The sequence below is a fragment of the Juglans microcarpa x Juglans regia genome, chromosome 4S (genome assembly GCF_004785595.1).
Source record: "Juglans microcarpa x Juglans regia isolate MS1-56 chromosome 4S, Jm3101_v1.0, whole genome shotgun sequence".
In the NCBI taxonomy this organism is placed as follows: domain Eukaryota; kingdom Viridiplantae; phylum Streptophyta; class Magnoliopsida; order Fagales; family Juglandaceae; genus Juglans; species Juglans microcarpa x Juglans regia.
In genome coordinates this window covers 7,725,458-7,744,022 of record NC_054601.1, presented here as the reverse complement: position 1 = coordinate 7,744,022, position 18,565 = coordinate 7,725,458, and the positions used below count along the sequence as shown (strand labels likewise).

Here is an 18,565-nt window from a genome sequence, read left to right as displayed (position 1 = left end):
GATTTGATATTATTTTGATTTGATTTTAATAATATTTATTTTATCTTATCTTAATATAATTTTCTTATAAACAGAGATGTATAGCTTGTATTCAATAACAATTGAGAAAGTAAAGATATAACCTTCAACGCCTCATTCCCTCTTTCTCTCTTCTCCATCTTTTTTTTTATATTATATTTTATTTTCTATAAAACCGACCCAAAATAAATATAAATAGAACTTAATTGCAGATATACAACCGGCATAATTTATTGGATTGAAGCAAACACAAGATGCATGCCAAGGTTTCAGTATCTGATATTACAAGTACGGTAAATATGCATGTGATCAACAACACTCTAATTTGTCCCTTCCCCTCACATTTTGGTTTATCTTCTTCTCGATTCTCTTCAGCTCATAAAAACGTGCAACTTTCTTCACCTTAATTCACAGGGTTGGCCTCACATTAATGCGAGATGCAACCTTCTGACCCAGAGACCTGTCAGCCTGTACATATATATAGCCAATGCATGCCAACGGTTAACATCAAAATTATCATGACAGCTCTAACCAGCTTTGAAGAACTTAAATAGAAAGAGATCGAGAGGATCACCTGAGTGAGATATGAGACCCAGATGCTGCGAATCTCATGGGTGACACGTGGGTCAGACAAAACCTCAACCCATCTGTGGACACATCGATCTTGCCTGGGAAAAAGATCATGATCAAATCATAAGTGAAAAAGAAGCAAATTAATGCTAAATTGACATGCCCATCTATTTGTTTTTATATATATATATTTATAGTTAAAACAGTTGAGGAACTCAGGTTACCTGTCTGGTGCCCAGGATCTGTATCTATCTCCTGGCTGTTTAAAGTTGTTCTCCTTCTCAATAACACGCTGCATTAACCAGTAGTCTTTCATGATCAGAGGTGAACATTCAACAACATGTCGAAGGTACATTTTGAAAAAAGGAGGATGCAATTGGATCGAGGAACTAACCTGCTCACGTAGTCCAGAGAGTATATCACGTGGAATGGGGAATCTCTCAGCAGGACAAACAGGATCAAACCTCGAGGGGTAGTAATTTACCTAAAATTTAGCATTAAAGCATTTGATCAGAATAAATAGACAATACCACCTGAATTGGCATCTTCCACCATTCCTGCAGGGTGACACCAAGGAAGTTGCTTGCATACAAGTCTGAATCTGATTGACAAAAAATGTAATACCTCCTCATCCCTGTGAATGATATTCATGGAACCCTCATGGTGATTGTTGTGATGAGCACACTTGGGTGCATTAACTGGGAGTTGGAGATAGTTTGGTCCGAGGCGGTGCCTGTGAGTGTCAGAATAGGCAAAGATCCGACCCTGGAGCATCTTGTCATTGGAGTAGTAGATACCAGGAACAACATGAGCAGGGTTGAATGCAAGTTGCTCATTCTCTGCAAAGAAGTTGTCGATGTTCTTGTTCAAGACCAAGCGGCCAACTGGCTGCAGAGGCAAGATGTCCTCAGGCCAGATTTTGCTTGTATCAAGAGGGTCAAAGTCAAATTTGTGCTCATCTTCGGGATCCATTGTCTGGATGTAGAATTTCCACTCAGGATAGTTTCCAGCCGCAATTGAGTCGTACAGATCCTTAGTGGCATGGCTGTGATTAGTTCCTCCAATCCTAATAGCCTCTTCCTCCAACAAACACTTGACCCCAAGAGTGGGTTTCCAGTGAAATTTAACATAAGTAACTTTCCCAGCCTTGTTGATCAGGGTATATGTATGAACACCTGCGCCTTCAATGTGTCTGTAATCTTGTGGAATACCAATATCATCAAACAGGAGCATGAACGTGTTCAGACTCTCTGGATGGTAGGAGAGGAAGTCCATAACCCTCCAATACTCCTGGATGTTCGTCTTAGGGTTGGGTTTGAAAGCATGGATCACATCGGGAAATTTCATTGCATCACGGATGAAAAAGATGGGGAAGTTGTTTCCCACAAGATCATAATTACCCTGAGCACCAAGAAAAACGTCAAGCCAAACACATATATAAATACGACAATCCAATACAGTCTCTGAGTGTTCATATATATCCTGATCTTGAAATATCAGAAGAAAACCTCACCTCTCTCGTGTAAAACTTAACAGCAAAACCTCGAGGATCCCTAATGGTTTCAGGGCTGCCACGCTCATGGATGACAGTGGAGAAACGGACAATCACAGGTGTCTGAACTCCAGGGGCTCGCAGAAAATCGGCACACGTGAGGTGAGTAATATCATGGGTGACCTCAAAGAACCCCTTCGCACTGGCTCCTCTAGCATGGACAACACGTTCGGGGATCCTCTCCCTCTCAAAGTTGGCAAGTTTTTCAACCAGATGATAGTCTTCAAGGAGAATTGGACCTGTGAATTAAACAGAAACAGAGTGTTACAAATCCTGCATCATTTCAACTCTATTCGTTTCAACTAAAGAAAAAATATATGAAACATGGGATTATATATGTGTGCTGATCTGAGGCAGGCAATACGAAACAAAAATTCTTATTCTGAGCATAAATTAACAAGGGTTACTTTCCTTAATGAGTTATAACTGAGTCTCCTAAGCATGAACATGATGCAAGTATATTACCAATTATATTAAGTGACTATAAATAACAATCGTACGTAGTGAAAATACCTCTGGATCCAACGGTTAAGGCTGAGTCATTGTTAAAAACGGGAGCCCCAGCGTTCGTGGTCCAGAAGGGTGTATTGTAAGCACTTGAGGGGCGGTACTGCATGCCATCGTGTAAACACAAATTATTATATATATACCCATATTCAGCAAGCTTTCCATCAAGAGCACCGATCGATCGATCCAAATGCTCACAACGACCATATATATTGTGTACAAACAGATCAAGAACTTCACGAAATTCCACAAGAGTCTTACTAGGTATAAGCGATTTGACACACAAAATCACATACTGACTCTCACATATTTTTTTTATTGAAAAGAAAAATAAAAGAAAAAATTTTGAGAGAATAAAAAGTCCTCTATCACAAAAATCATTTCCATTTTCAATTCACACCGTTTCATTAAACGATTATCTTACATGTCAATATTGGTGCACGATTTGATACGCGAAGTCGCTTGGAATAAGAAGAATTTTCCATTTCACAATAATATAGATAGATCATACGTGGCCATATATATATAATACTCCAAGTAGTGAACCCGTTTAAAAATCTAAACGTACGGAACTATATATGACCAGGCATCATATTAATAAATAGAAGAAGTAGTACTCCTCCCAAACCATCATTAATTCTGATACCTTAAACATCTCAATTAATAATTTAAGCTAGCTAGCTAGCCAAACAAAAAGAATTCATCATATATATATATACACACACACTTAGAGATCTGAGATCGATCATCGATCATTGTATACATGCATGGACCTTCTTGTAAACCAAATCCAAGAAACATGGGTGAATGAAAAGAAAATAAACAGCAGAAACGAAAACTAGGAAGCGTACGACTCCCCTTCCCCGGGAAGAATTAAGAAATTGGTAGGCATAAGGATCATGACAAAATGAAATATGAGTTTGGAATATATATATATATATATACCTTGTAGGGATCCATGGCGCAAGCTAGCTAGAAGGAAGATCAGAAAGAAAGAAAGAGATCGGGAACAGGAGTAGAATGAGTGTGGAAGTTCTTGTTATTGATTTAGCGATATTTATAACCAAACGGTTCATATTCTATATGTATGGGCATTGTCTTTCTATTTCTGCATAATATTATTTTAAAAAAAAAAAAAAGAGAGACAGAATACCTCGTAATACTGATTCATTTGTATTTATTACTTATTATTTATTTTTTATTACTATTTATTATTTATTATTACTATTATTTAATATTATATTATTACTTTTAAAAAGTAATACATACATAAAAAGAGTATATATATAAATAAACTTATAAATTTACGTGACTTCATATAATCTATTAAATTTATTTTATAATAAAAATAACTTTATAATATGACGTATTACATCAAATTAAGTCAATTTATAAATTTATTTTTATATAATCTCTTTTTAACCAATGTATTTCTTATTGCTCTTTCATTTTATTTTTCCTACTGCTTATAATTCTTTTGAAACCTTATCACCATCCAAACGTACATAACGAGAGAATTTTCATCTCAGATGGGTATTTGGTATTCATTTTCCACCCATACCTTCGGAAAAGACAAATCAGTTGGTCGCTAAACCAAATTTTATGATTTATCAATTCGGGACCAACAGTAGAAGTGGGCCCCACGTTGAAATAATTGGTTGGAGTTGGCAAAGTTGAGTTGGCTCGGAGTCAGCACTCTATCAGATTATTTTAAATAATCATCGCTTTATTTGTTTATAAATATGCGAATCTTTCTCAGATGAGTTAAAATAGAAATTCAAAATTATTAAAAAATATATATTTTTAATATTATTTTTCTTTTAAATTTTTTAAATTTAAATTATTTATTTTATTTTATGTATAAATTTAAAAATAATTAATAATTAGATGAGATGATAACAAATTATACATTTTAAATAATAAAAAAAATAATATTTACAGTTTTAAATAATCTAAGTCATGTGTATTCTTAATAAAAAATAGATAAATTTATAATTTAGATAAAAATAAAATTAATAATAAAATCGATTTTTTTTTTTAAGCAAAACTTATCGTCACCAGCTTACTCAAATAATAAATTCCATTTTCAAGGATTTATCAGTAATTTTATTGCTCGATGTGGGATCGGTCGCTGAATTCACTCGCATCTTATCCTGCTTAAGGTACTGTTGAAATTATTGATTAACCAGACCCCACTATGTTGGAAAAGTACCGTTGGGAGTTTCAAGTAATTGATTTGAATAAATACTATTTATTTAGTTAAAAAAACTTTAATTATTATTTTTTAAAAAATAAATATTAAAAAAATACCCCATTTTATTTTAACCTCATTTTTTATACAGATAAAATAAAATTAAATAAAGGTTAAAAATTAAATAAAATATTATTAAAATATAATTTTTATTTTAAAATTTAAAAAAATTAAATTATTTTATACTAGAGTTAAAAAAATATATAATAATTAAATGATATAAAATAAAATAATTTGTAAAAATAAATAAAACCTTAATACGCTAGAAAAACACGTAGGCCTCTAGATAACCTTATCCACGATTTTGGGTTTTTTTTTTTTTTTTTTTTAAGAAATGAATTTTGGTGTTAAAATAAAAGGACCCCACAATTAGACTGGTGCAGTTTTCCGAGATAGGATTATTAAAGCATATCCTTTAACGTGCCGGTCTAAAGATGGAAAATCTCACCGCCAAGATGATTGAGAGAGGATATGGAAAATCTTCGTTTTTTGGTATTTTGCTATAATTTCTAAGCATGTGAGATGGGCCACTGACTGTATTTTAATAATAAAAAAATCTATTCATCATCTTAATTTTTATCATTTTATAATATGATATTATATAATAAATTTATAAATAAAATATAATAAATAATTTTTAATCATATGATGATATATCATAAAATAATAAAGTATCATTAAATGATGAGAAAAAAATAAAAATAAAAATAATAAATAACATTATTCAAATAATAAAAAACTCATATATGCACAATATATATAATTAGATTTATTTATATATGATTCAGGAACCTATTTAAGTGGTGATTATTCTTTTCTTTGCATGATTCAGACGTCATGGTCCCAGAAGTTGCAGGGTAGACATCCCGTGATTGTCAATTTTATGACTCGCTTCATCCTTTGATGTAAAAGAGGTTTTTCAGACGAAACATAATATAAATAAATAAAAAAAAGGTGATGTTGATAAGACGCCCTACCTGATGTTGATAAGACGCCATTAATCATCCAACAAAAAATAATCGAGTGATGTGTAATGAATAAGAGGAATGATTTAACGCGACGTAACTGACGTTTCTTAGAGAGAGAAATGGGGTTATTCCAGATGTTCTCTATGCTATAACCCCATTTCCGTGATGGGTGGAGCTGTATACACACTTTTAGCAGTGACGTGCATCAGTCGTACTATATGAACACTCGACGTGGTATTAGAATTTTATTTTTATTTTTATTGTTTTTTACTTCTTCAACACGGTGTACCGCAACTTATGCGACTGATAGTAAATAATTTTTCATATACTTTTACATTTTTGCATTGTATATACACTATCTTACGTTCTCTCGCCCTGTTCTCCTTCTTCTTCTCATTTTTATATTATATATACGATTTTAAGATAGTGTTTTTTCAGTCCTCCCTCCATTAGTTCGATTTTGGTTAGATTTGTTGCTCTCTGACTGCTGTCTACCTACACGCACCTCACCATCCTATCCTACATCCGTCGATATACTGGGATGGCAAGGAGTCGGGCCAAAAAGGTCGGTACGTAGTCCTCACGCATAGCTTGTTTCTGCATGTGTTCCCCACGCACTATTGCACAACGACGCTTCTGACGGCTACACGCATCGTACCAGCAGCTTTGTCTCGCCGAGATCTTTTAGATTTGGGCCACCCAGACTCCATCACACCAACGCGTGGCTGCCACATGCCATCACAGGAGCGCAGAAATGAAGATGATCAGCAGATCAGTCCACTTGATGCCGAATATCCCACTATGTTATCGCTTTCTTAAACCGTGATTTCGAAGAAGGATATAAGGATCTCTCAAAAAATTATCTTAAGACAACAAGTAATAGTGCACCTGCTACTTTCACCATTTTCAGCGAAGGTTCCATCACGTCCATTTTGTAAGACATGAGTGACGACCAAGAAATTGGTTGTAAAAACCATTTTTTTCTTTTTTATCCACCACTTTACACTATTGTTATTATTTTGGAGTGTTTGTTAGGAAACTTCACTTCTCCTCTTGTATCATCTTTTTTAATGAAATATATTTGTTGGCTTAAAAAGAAAAAAGAATAAGAGGAATGATTTTAGGGATGTCAAATAGATAACTTTTGCGAAACTTTTTAATAAAAAAATAATTCTACCTCAAATATAAAAAAATATATATATATTTAAAATGCGTTATTCTCATACACTGATTTTCAAAAAAAATTATTATTTATAAAATTATTTTTTTATATAGATCTTTTTTTTTTAAAAAATGAGTGTGTGGAATTTACATTTTAAAACTACAAATATCATTTCTATTTAATTTAAATTTGTAAATTTTGTTGACATTTTGATTGGTAAATAAATATTATAAAACTCACTTTTAAGTTTTCTTGTTTTCATTTAAAACATTACATATTTAAAAAATGGTTTAAATAGTTTTAAAATGTGCAAATTTTGCACCCACCCTCTTAAAGAAGTGAATATATTTAAAATTCACGTAAAAAAATTTTATTTTTAATAATGGGACTTTTTTTTTTTTTTTTTTACAAAAAATTATGTAGATCTTAAAATTATATGTAACGTTATCCAAACTTAACGACATCTTATATTCTTGAGCGAAAGGCGTTTAGTCGCAGAGGGTAGAGGTAGGTTCATTTTAGAAAGGAGAGATTGGAGGTGGATTTGTTTGCCTTGTATCAGAAACATCATGAAAACAAATTCACACTCGCATTGCCTTTCACCTTTTGTTCTGAACTCATCTAGTTAAGGTTGCAAACAACGGATACTATAAATGTCTTAATTTGCACAACAGATTGAAATGGAGAAAAAATTATCTCCAACCCAAGAGACGATTCGGGCTTTAATATGATACTCTTCGCATTCATCCATATGATAAATAATAAATAAGTGAATAAAAATAAATGAAGAGAAATACAAAGATTTACATAATTCGGCATAATGCCTATATCCAAGGGTTGTTTAGAGGAGAAATTCATTATAATGGATGGTTTTAAAATCTCTCATGGCCTTATATATCTCATAATACAAAAGAGGAATTTAGGGAAGATCTTTGAAGTTGTAGTGAAGTTTCTGTGTAGAGGGGCTTGTCGAGAGTTCTTTTGTTTTGTGGGGGATCTCTTCATATATATAGAGATCCAACTTGTCTTGTGAAGCCTTTTTCCTATTAGAAGTCCGAGTCTCTTTCATTTTGGGAGTCTGAATCTCTTTCCTTTTAGGAGTCTGAGTCTCTTTCCTTTTAGGAGTCTGAATCTCTTTCATTTTAAGAGTCTGAGTCAACTTGTCCTATCTTTTCATGGCTTTATCTCTTAGCTTAATTTTCAACCTTATCTCAAGGCTAAATTATAGGCTACTTATTTGACCCTTATAGATACTCGCGATTCTTAAGGGTAATTTGCTGGAGAAGAAGGTCTTGAGAATCTTCAAGTCAATAATTTGCAAAATAAATTTTGAAAATTGGTCACTGGTTTCCTGTTTGGTCCCTGGTTTGTTGTTCTGTCCTGGTTTTCAATTTGTTTTGTGCTAAGTGGTGAGGGGCTCAGCTTGGAGAGATAGACGAGAGATGTACCTGACCGCATTAGGTGTGAGCGTGGAGCTTTACTTTGGCGGGAGATTACTCAATTGCATTAAGTGGGCGCGTGGAGTTATTCTTTGGCGGGAGATGTACTCAACTGCATTAAGAGAGAGGGTGAAACTCTGCTTGAGCGGGAGATGTACTCACCTGCGGTAACGGCAAGTGCGGGGCTCGACTTTGAGTTTGTTTATTTGCGTGCATGTTTGTTTGAGAGATTGTTTATTAGCGGCGAAGAGTGCTTATTTCCATTATTGGTTTTTTGAGTGTATTTTTGTGATTGTTTTTACTTTTGTTGGTAGTTGTGGGTTTTCTACCCCTTGGTGTAAATTGTTATTGGTGTTCTCATTTTGTTATTTGTTTGTAGGAACCAGTGCTTAAGTGGTCAGGGTGTCTGTCAATCCCCTGGATCCATCTTAAGCTTGCTGAGCCCGTCGACTAGTTTTCAAAGGAAACCCACGCGAGGCAATTGTAGAGCATGGTTGCTCGTTTCCGAAAGTAACCCGCTTAAGGCGATTGTAGAGTTTGGTGGCTCGTACCAGAAGGTAAACCCACTGGCAGCGATTGTGGCGTAAGCATTAACACTCATCGTTTGCTGGAGAAGATGTTGTGCACTGTAGAGGTCGGGCGGTCCCTGACCTTTCCCACCTGTTGATTTGCAATGCAAGTATTGACTCGACACTGGTAGCTAACTATTAAGATCACGGGGTCTTGTGACCTCTAAGCCCGTCGATTTGCACCGCAAGTATTAACTCGACACTGGTGGCTAACTATAGACGTCTGGTGGTCCTTGACCTTTCCCGTCTGTTGATTTGCACCACGAGTATTCACTTGACACTGGTAGCTAACTGTTGGTGGGTCGTGGGGTCTGATGACCTCTTTGCCTGTTTGCTTGCACCGCGAGTTAGACTCGACACTGGTGGCTAACTGTTGGTGGGTTGTGGGGTCTTTTGACCTCCACGCCTGTTGAGTGATCGTCCTGAGAGGTTTTCACCTAAAACCAAATAGGTTAGTGTAATACAAATTATAAGTTTGAAATTTGTAAACTTGAGTCATTCTGCTAGAACGTAGTGAAGGTTGGTGACACATGGGCGATGCCTGCAGGCAACCATGCTTTGGCCTTGATGATGGCTCAAGATGCCCTCGATATCGAGTGGTCTACTCTGATGCAAACAGATTAAGAAGCCTGTATGGTGCCTGGGAGGGGCTTCATAGCCAGTGTTCTGTGTCACATGGGCAATTTTCGCAAAGTATATTCCTGAGGCATGTAGCCACTCGGATTCTTGTGGAACCTCAAGGAGTTTCAGTGGAAAAGATCTCCAAAAGCCAAATTTGTTAGTAAAAATAAATTTTAAATAGCATTGTTTTATAGAGACAAACCATAGCAATTTTTTCCCTGTTTTCCATTTTTCACAACTGAAATTGTTTGCTGCCAATCGATTTTTTGCGTAGTGGAAGCTGTTCATTTCTAACTAGTATGGAGTCCATGGCACAAAACCTTGACGGTCTGGATGGTTGGCACTAGTGGCTTCACTCAATCGTGGGTGAGGAGCAATTGTAAATGAGAAAGTTCTCTATGGTTCAGTGTGTACAAGGTCGATGAGGGTGGCGAGGAGCTTCTGTGGTGTGAAGTCTTGGTCTCCTTGGCATGAAACCAAAACATACTACATGCTCGTTGCCTGCTGGTGGTGCTACGTTTTGGTTGTATGCCACAGGCGTGGCGAGCTTGGTAGAGTATCGCCGACTGCCAAAGGTCGTGTTCCTTTAGGTGAGGTCATTGTCTGCCACTGGGGTGGCGGGGACTGTGGGAATGCTTAGATTTCTAGCATTGTTCCGCGCCTTTGTTGAAGCTCACCAACGGCATAAATGATCGCCATCGGTCTCTGTGGCTTTTCCTGGCGGGAATGTGGGTGCCCTTGCTACCGTGTAGTTGCATGTAAGAATACAGCCTGCAGGTGGTTTGCTCGCTGGCTTCCAACCCCTTCTGGTGTGCTTGTTGACCGCCACTATGGCGAGGAGGTTTGCAACAGGTGGAGTTTCTATTGTTGAGGATAGTCATGATAGTGATAGAGTGCACCGGCGAGTTGGATGGAGGTTGCTAGTGGTCTCATTGGTTCGTAATCAATCGACGAAGTCTTCCTTGTATGCTTTTGGGCTTCCAGCATCAAGAATCTTTGCGAGGACAACTTTTGTGCTCGGGTTCCTTCTTGTTGGCGGCAGAAAATGGCAGTTGGACTGGTGGCAACTGCTGGTGGTTTGCTAGCTCAAGGCCATCTTGGTGTGGCTCTTCTCGGTATTCCAGAAACCCGCCGATGGTGACTCCATTCCTGCTAGTGGTCTACCAGCTCACAATCATCTTGTTGTGGCTCTTCCCAGTACTCCAATCGCTATCGACAGTGACTCCATTCCATCACAAACAAGCTGGATCCCCTCATGCCGGTGACAAAAAATGGTGCGAGTGACAGTCAACGTCGAGCAAGCTGGTGTGCACTGGTGAAAATGTCAAGGGATGGTCGGCGAGCAATACTTTGTGGGCGGTGACCTCCTTGTTGGCTATAGAAATTTTCGGCAGCTTAGGTGGTGGCTGGTGGCGGTCTTGACGATACATGAATGCCTGGTTTTTGTGGATCTTCGGGAGAGTGCGTCCTCTGCCTACACTGATCCCAGCATGAACTGCTTCCATGGTTGAGGACCATCTCGTCGGTGACAGGGAGCTCCAGCTGTAAGAGTGGTGGCTAACGGTGGTAAAGGACCATTGTGCTAGTGACAGAGGCTGGTGGTGGTCACTGGCTAGCGAGTTTCCTGTGGGTGAATATGCCTGCAGCGTGCATCATGCATGAATCCTCTACCCACCTCCGTTCATCGGATCTAGGCATGCCAACGGGAGGGAATCACCTCGCCGGCGGTAGACAACACCGACAAGCCCAGTTGTGGTTGTTGGTAGTCTTAGCAGCCCCTAGGCAGCTAATGGGTGATCTCTCGCTAGTTGTTGGGTTCCTGGCGGTGAGATACCAGCGGGGAAACCCTCGTCGGCTTTATTGTGGTTCCTGGCAAAATTGTGCTGCTCCACACACGGAGGTGGTGGACAGCAAGTCCGCCATGCTTGGCGATGCTTGAAGGGGCCGTGCAGGTGCATCGAGCCATGCACGAGCACGTAACGTGCATGGCATACATCACCAAGTGCTCGGTGCACGTTCACAGTGCAGTGCACCCCTTTCGTGGGTCCCTATATATATGTATATATATATATATATATATATATATGTTCTACGAAATAAAATAATAGGTACAAGGTCGAGGAACTTATCTAAGATTTTCTGGAGAAGATCTCGTGAGTCAGAGAATATCCTTCTCCCAATTTCGGTATAAAAGATATCGTCGATTCCATTGACAGTGCCAATTTTTAATGCCTTAATTTGCACTGCAGACTAGAATGTAAGAAAGAATTATCCCCGTCCCACGAGATGATTCAGGCTTCGATACGATGTTTTTCGCGTCATCCATATGATAAATAATAAATAAGTGTATAAAAATAAATGAAGAGAGACACATGGATTTACATGGTTCGGCATAATACTTACACCCATGGGTTGTTTGGGGGCGAAATCTATTATAATGGGTGGTTTTACAATCTCTCATGACCTCATGTATCTCACAATATAATGGAAGAATTTGGGGAAGATCATTTGGAGTTGTAGTGGAGTTTCTATGTAGAGAGATTGTCGAGAGTTCTTTTGTTTTGTGGGGGATCTCCTCATATATATAGAGTTTCAACTTGCCTTGTGAAGCCTTTACCTTTTAGAAGTCTGAGTCTCTTTCCTTTTGGGAGTCTGAGAATCTCTTTCATTTTAGGAATCTAAGTCCCTTTTCTTTTAGGAGTCTGAATCATTTTCTTTTTAGGTGTCTGAGTCAATTTGTCTTATCTCTTCATGGCTTTATCTCTTAGCTTGAGTTTCTGGCTTATCTCAAGGTTAAATTATAGATTGCTGATTTAACCCCAACAGATAGATTAGTAATATTATATATCATTGTTCCAATACTTGTCATTAATTACTATTTCAGTTAAACTTTTTTTGTAAGAGATCGAGAATCAGTAAAAAAGGATGGTACAAACTACTTTTGGGGGTAAAGAGAAATAGAAAGGTAAGAGCAAAGAAAGGTCTTTGCTAAAAGTTACTCGGCTGCATTTGGATATTGAGATGAGTTGAGTTGTAAATAATAATATTTTGTAGATCTTGTTGAGATGTGTTTAACTTTTTAAGTTGAGATGGGTTTAACTTTTTAGATTGAAATGTATGAAGTAAGTTAAGATGAGTTTAATTTTTTATAAAAAATTAAAAAAGTAATGAGTCTCATCAATAATTAGTTTGAGATGGGTTGAATTTGATTTAACAACCATGGAGAGGGTAAAATGGCCCAGTCTAAAAGGTCGAGATTCCACAATCCAAAGGGAGGCTCATCGATCTGGCAAAGTGAAGATGACGGCCTTTGATGGGTTTGTCCCACCAAGTGAGAGGCCTATTTGGTCCGGCCCAAGAACATGACTACGTCTACGAAATTACGGATAATTTTATTTTAGATAACAATCAAATACACAGTGTGGCAATACAACGACCGTATGAAAATAATACAATATATATACTTGAAGAAAATAAGTAAATGGAATTTGAATGATATTTCTATAATTTCTAAATGAATAACATGTACAATAAGAGGGTCTATTTATAGAGAAAGAGGCCAAGTGAAATCATAAAGTATTCTAATCAATATAATATGCATCAACATAATCTAGGTAGTATTCTAATTAAAGTAATATACATCAACATCCCCATCAAACTCTAGATGGTGGAACCAACTTGAGTTTGGAAACAAAATCATGAAATCGCGTGGATGACAATTAATCTCGATATTTTTAACACGCTCATGGAAAATATCATTATGAGTAACTGGTATGGCATCACGATTGTCACAATAAATAGGAGAACAAATCGTTTGATGGGCACCCATATATCCCAAATGCCAACATAATCATAAAACTTTAGATGTAGTGTCTGCAATGCATGATACCATGGCCCAACCCTAAGTAACGGGTCGGGTCAATTCAAGCCCTCTATAGCTCAAGTCTTATTGAAAATTTACCAAAAACTCGCAATGAATCTTTATCAAATTGGATCATCAAACTAGATGGCACAAAACCAAAATTAGACTCTACACAAAGAAACCAAACACATTCCCTTAACATAGCCCTCTTCTGATAGCTTTTCTATATGAGAAATGATTTGTACAAGCCCCAAATAGACAAGCTCCATACAAACCTTTGTGTGGCGCCCCCAATCCCCCTTATATAAATACACAGGGATCGAGACGCCAAGATGGTGACAACACGGTCACACATCCCAACGAAGTGACAGTGTGTGTGTACATGCAACAGTGTACAAATAAAATAACGCAGCGGATAGTCAACTAAGTACCAGAATTTATTTACAATCAAACATCAGTAAAGATTTAAATAGCAGTTATACAGTCATCCATAAAATAATTTACAATAGTTCCAGATAAACAAACGAGTGATCCCAAATCACTCCTCAGGCGGAGCCGTCTCCTCAGGCTAGCCCTCCTCCTCCTCATCTACATCAAAATCTGCGTTACTACAAAATGGTATCGCAGATAAGTATAACCCAAAACAACAACGTAATATAAAATGCATTAAATGCAACTAACATGCATGCACATGAAAAATATGCATTTTTCCATAAAACATCATTTTTCCCGAAAATGATAATTTTCCAACGCACGCCAAAATCCCATTTTGGCCCAAAATATCCGTAAAAACATTTTCCCAGAAAATGATTTACCCAAAGACCAACTCGCACTATTTTCCCAGAAAATAGTGCATTAATTCCAAATGCACCATGCATTATTTCCATATGCACCATGGCCTCCCCTATGGACCATCCGCAAGTCCTGGCTTCGCAGCGGTGCTCAGTTCCGCGCCCAGCGCGTACATGGCCAAGCACCCACACTACGCAACGAGCGATGCCCAGTTCCATGCCCAGCGCGTACGTGGCCAGACATCCTCTAGTCCCCGCCAGCAGAAGGACCACGGATTCGGCACGAGACCATCTCGTCCGATCCCATTGTCGCCCGGCGACAATCCAGGGGACGTTACTCAGTATATTCCGCTCCCGAGTAACCAGAGGAGCTCCACCGAGTTAATACCCCATCTCGGCTTGGGGTCGTGATACACACGCACCAAAAATCCATTCTCACATGAAAACCCAGTTTTCATAAACACATGAACATGAATGCAATACACGAAAACCCAGTTTTCTTTTACAAACATGATCATGCATGAAATAATGAAATGCACATGTACCAACACAATATCCAAACCAACAATTACCAATCTAATCAAATCCAACCAAACAACTCCAATCACAAATCCATCCGACCCCCGAACTCCTCGGACTCAGTCCGGCATGCCAAAAAATACAGTGAAATGGGTTAGTGCAAAAATACATTTAAATTATGAAAGTTCTTTGGAGAAATACTTACAGTGCAATATAACAATTTCTGAAGGATCACGAAGTTGAAAAATGCGACGTTTGAGCAACACCACAGTGTAAAATACACTGTGGCCGTGGGTCACAATACCAACTTTCAAACGGAGGCAAACGAAGACTCAAGATTAATAGGGTAGGGCCTAGGGAGGTCGGTGAAGCTAGTGGTGGTGGTGGTTTGCCGTGGGTGGCGGCGAAATGGGCGGTAGAAGACCAAAATGCCCAAATCGGAAATGTAGATGGTGGAGCTTCACCGGTGGCGGATCGGAGCTGGGGTTGGGTCCAATGGGTTGCCAAGAGGTCGATGATGATGTAGTAGGAAGATGGTGGCCAATGGTGGTGCGACGGCGGCGTTGGAACGAATGGTGGCCGCGGCTTTGAAGGGCTACTGGTGGTTAACGGCGGCGCGGATGGAGGTGAGGTTGGTGGGGTGAGGTCGCCGGCGGCTGGGGAAGCTAGCGGGCTGGGCGGTGTCGACCACCGCCAATGCACGGCGGCGTTGGTTGGTGGAGAAGGAACGGACGCGGGGAGAGAGAAAGAGAGAGGGTTGGGTCCGCGCGCACGGGGGAGGGGAGAAATAAGGAAGAGGAAAAAAAAAAAAAGAAAGAAAAGAAAAGAAAAGGAGAGGAAGAAAAATGGAGGGAAAAGAAATGAGGTCCAATCCTCATAACTTGGGTCACAAAAATGATCCAACGGAGATGATTTTAAAACTACAAGTTAAATAAAATAATTTAAACGTAATGGTAAAGTCAAATTGAAATAATTAAATCCCACGGTAATTAATTTAAATATTAAAAGCAATTTAAATGCATAACAATAAATAAATATTAAGAAAGCACATAAAAATAATTTTCACCAAATTAAAATCATAGAATTAAACTCACTAAAAATCCAACCAATTTTAAAATAAGAGAATAAATTTTTGATTACATAAAAATAATTCCTTCAGTAAAAATACACTAAAATACGGGGTGTTACATCCTCCCCCCTTAAAAAAAATTTCGTCCACGAAATTGGCAAGGTCAAATATTAAACTAAGACAAAATCAAGATTCAACCAAGAGAATACTTAGAACATACCGTCAAAATCAATCAAACAAGTACGGATATTGCTTCCTCATGTCGGCTTCTCTCTCCCAAGAGAAATCTTGAGCCAACGGATCACCCCATGACACTTTCACCATAGGTATTACCTTGGACCTTAACTCTTGCTCTTTCCAATCCACGATCTGGGTTGGAGCAACTTCATAAGTAAGGTTGGGCCGCAGTTGAATGTGTTCGGGATCCACAAAACGTGGCTCTTGCTATCCAAAACTCTTCTTCAATGAGGACACATGAAACACATCATGAACATCCCCAAAATAATCTGGCAAGGCAACTCTATAAGCAATAAGCCCAACCTTCTCTACAATCTGAAAAGGGCCAATATATCTTGGACTAAGATTTCCTTTCTTACCAAAGCGCTTAACGCCTTTCATAGGAGAGACTTTAAGATAAATCCAATCTCATTCTTCAAAGGATAAGTCTCTTCTTCTTGTATCTGCGTAACTTTTCTGACGACTTTGCGCTTCAGCCATCTTCTTCCTGATAAACTGAACTTGATCCTTCATTTCTTGAATTATCTCAGGCCCAAGCAATTTGTTCTCGCCAACTTCATCCCAACATAAAGGCGATCTGCACTTCCTTCCATATAAAGCTTCATACGGGGCCATCTGAATGGAGGAATGAAAACTGTTATTATAAGAGAACTTAATAAGCGGTAAGTGATCTCCCAACTTCCTTGGAATTCCATGACACAAGACCGCAACATATCCTCCAGAGTCTGAATAGTACGCTCTGATTGGCTGTCCGTTTGGGGGTGATACGCCGAACTAAACTTCAATTTAGTTCCTAATGCTGCCTGCAATCTCTTCCAGAAATGGGACGTGAATCGCGAGTCCCGATCTGACATGATACTCTTGGGTATTCCATGCAAACGCACTATCTCCTTGACATATAACCGAGTCAACTTACCCAACGAGTCAGTATTATTAACAGGCAAGAAATGGGCACTCTTGGTCAACCGATCCACAATCACCCAAATGGAGTTCTTCCCACTAGGAGTCCTCGGCAACCCTACCACAAAATCCATAGAAATATCATCCCACTTCCATTCCGGAATAGGGAGAGGTTGGAGTCTACTAGCAGGTCTCTGATGCTCAGCCTTCACCTGTCAGCATGTGTCACATTTCTCAATAAACAAAGCGATGTCCAACTTCATTCCTTCCCACCAGAAATTCTTCTTTAAATCCCTATACATCTTCGTGCTTCCTGGATGAACCGAATAAGGAGCCGCACGAGCTTCTGCTAAAATCCGCTCTTTAAATTCAGAATCTCGGGGAATCACTCTACGATCCCGAAACCGAAGAATGCCATCCTTATCCAAGCTGTAATGCAAGGGTCCTCTAGACTTTCTGACTCTTTTCCTGATAGCCAACAAATTAGGGTCCTTTCTTTGAAGAGTCTTTAATTCTTCAAAATCCACTACTTGGACATCCAAGACTGAAGATAATAATTCTTCTTGCTGTGAACTCTCGATAAGAAGTCTCCTCATTCCACAAAGGAGAGAGTCCACATCTGATGATTCCGCTTCATCCACTTGTTGTGACTTCCTACTCAAGGCATCAGCGACTAAATTTGCCTTTCCTGGATGATACTTGATTTCACACTGATAGTCGCTAATTAGCTCTAACCACCGTCTCTGCCTCATGTTTAGATTCTTCTGAGTAAACAGATGCTTCAAGCTCTTGTGATCAGTATAAACTTCACAGGCTTCGCCATACAGATAGTGCCACCAAATCTTAAGCGCAAAAACTATTGCCGCAAACTCCAAATCATGTGTGGGATAATTCTTTTCATGAATCTTCAGCTGACGAGATGCATAAGCAACAACCCGTCCCTCTTGCATAAGAACGCATCCCAACCCGAATTTGGATGCATCACTAAAAATCACAAATGGCTTGTGTGGCTCCGGAAGTGCCAAAATAGGTGCCGTTGTCAATCTTCTCTTCAACTCTTGAAAACTTCTCTCACATTTGTCAGACCATACAAACTCAGTATTCTTCCTAGTCAAGGCAGTGAGAGGTCCTGATAGTCGAGAAAAACCTTCCACAAATCTTCGATAGTAACCGGCAAGTCCCAAGAAACTTCGTATCTCACGAACTGTCGAAGGGCGAGGCCACGACAAAACAGCTTCTACTTTACTAGGATCTACAGCCACCCCTTCTTGAGAAATCACATGTCCAAGAAACTTAACTTCTTCTAACCAGAATTCACACTTGCTCAACTTAGCGTACAATTGATGTTCTCTTAATTTCCCAAGTGCCAGACGAAGGTGACAAGCATGCTCTTCCAAATCTCGAGAATAAATCAAAAGAATCCAAGAAAGGCCGAAACACCCTATTCATCAAATCCATAAAAGCAGCAGGGGCATTAGCTAACCCAAAAGACATCACCTTAAATTCATAATGCCCATACCTCGTCCTGAA

At 38.6% G+C, this 18,565-nt stretch overlaps 1 protein-coding gene across 1 annotated transcript; it reads right to left on the bottom strand.

Moving 5' to 3' along the window:
- Positions 1 to 224: 224 nt before the first annotated feature.
- LOC121262923 (catalase isozyme 3-like) lies at positions 225 to 15,654 on the bottom strand. The gene is made up of 9 exons (XM_041165625.1): positions 15,636 to 15,654; positions 3,593 to 3,648; positions 2,654 to 2,750; positions 2,102 to 2,379; positions 1,213 to 1,989; positions 983 to 1,072; positions 813 to 880; positions 593 to 686; positions 225 to 486 (listed from the first exon to the last, which is right to left on the bottom strand). Exons 2-9 carry the CDS (start codon positions 3,605 to 3,607, stop codon positions 427 to 429), a joined length of 1,479 nt encoding a protein of 492 aa, XP_041021559.1. The 5' UTR covers positions 3,608 to 3,648; positions 15,636 to 15,654; the 3' UTR covers positions 225 to 426.
- Positions 15,655 to 18,565: the final 2,911 nt, after the last annotated feature.

Bases quoted from the DNA above. Each gene is read 5' to 3' on its own strand.
- LOC121262923 (XM_041165625.1), bottom strand. The intron at 687-812 runs GTAACCTGAGTT...TCTTTTTCCCAG, and splicing joins AGATCCTGGGCACCAGACAG to GCAAGATCGATGTGTCCACA. The intron at 487-592 runs GTGATCCTCTCG...ATATATGTACAG, and splicing joins GGGTCTCATATCTCACTCAG to GCTGACAGGTCTCTGGGTCA.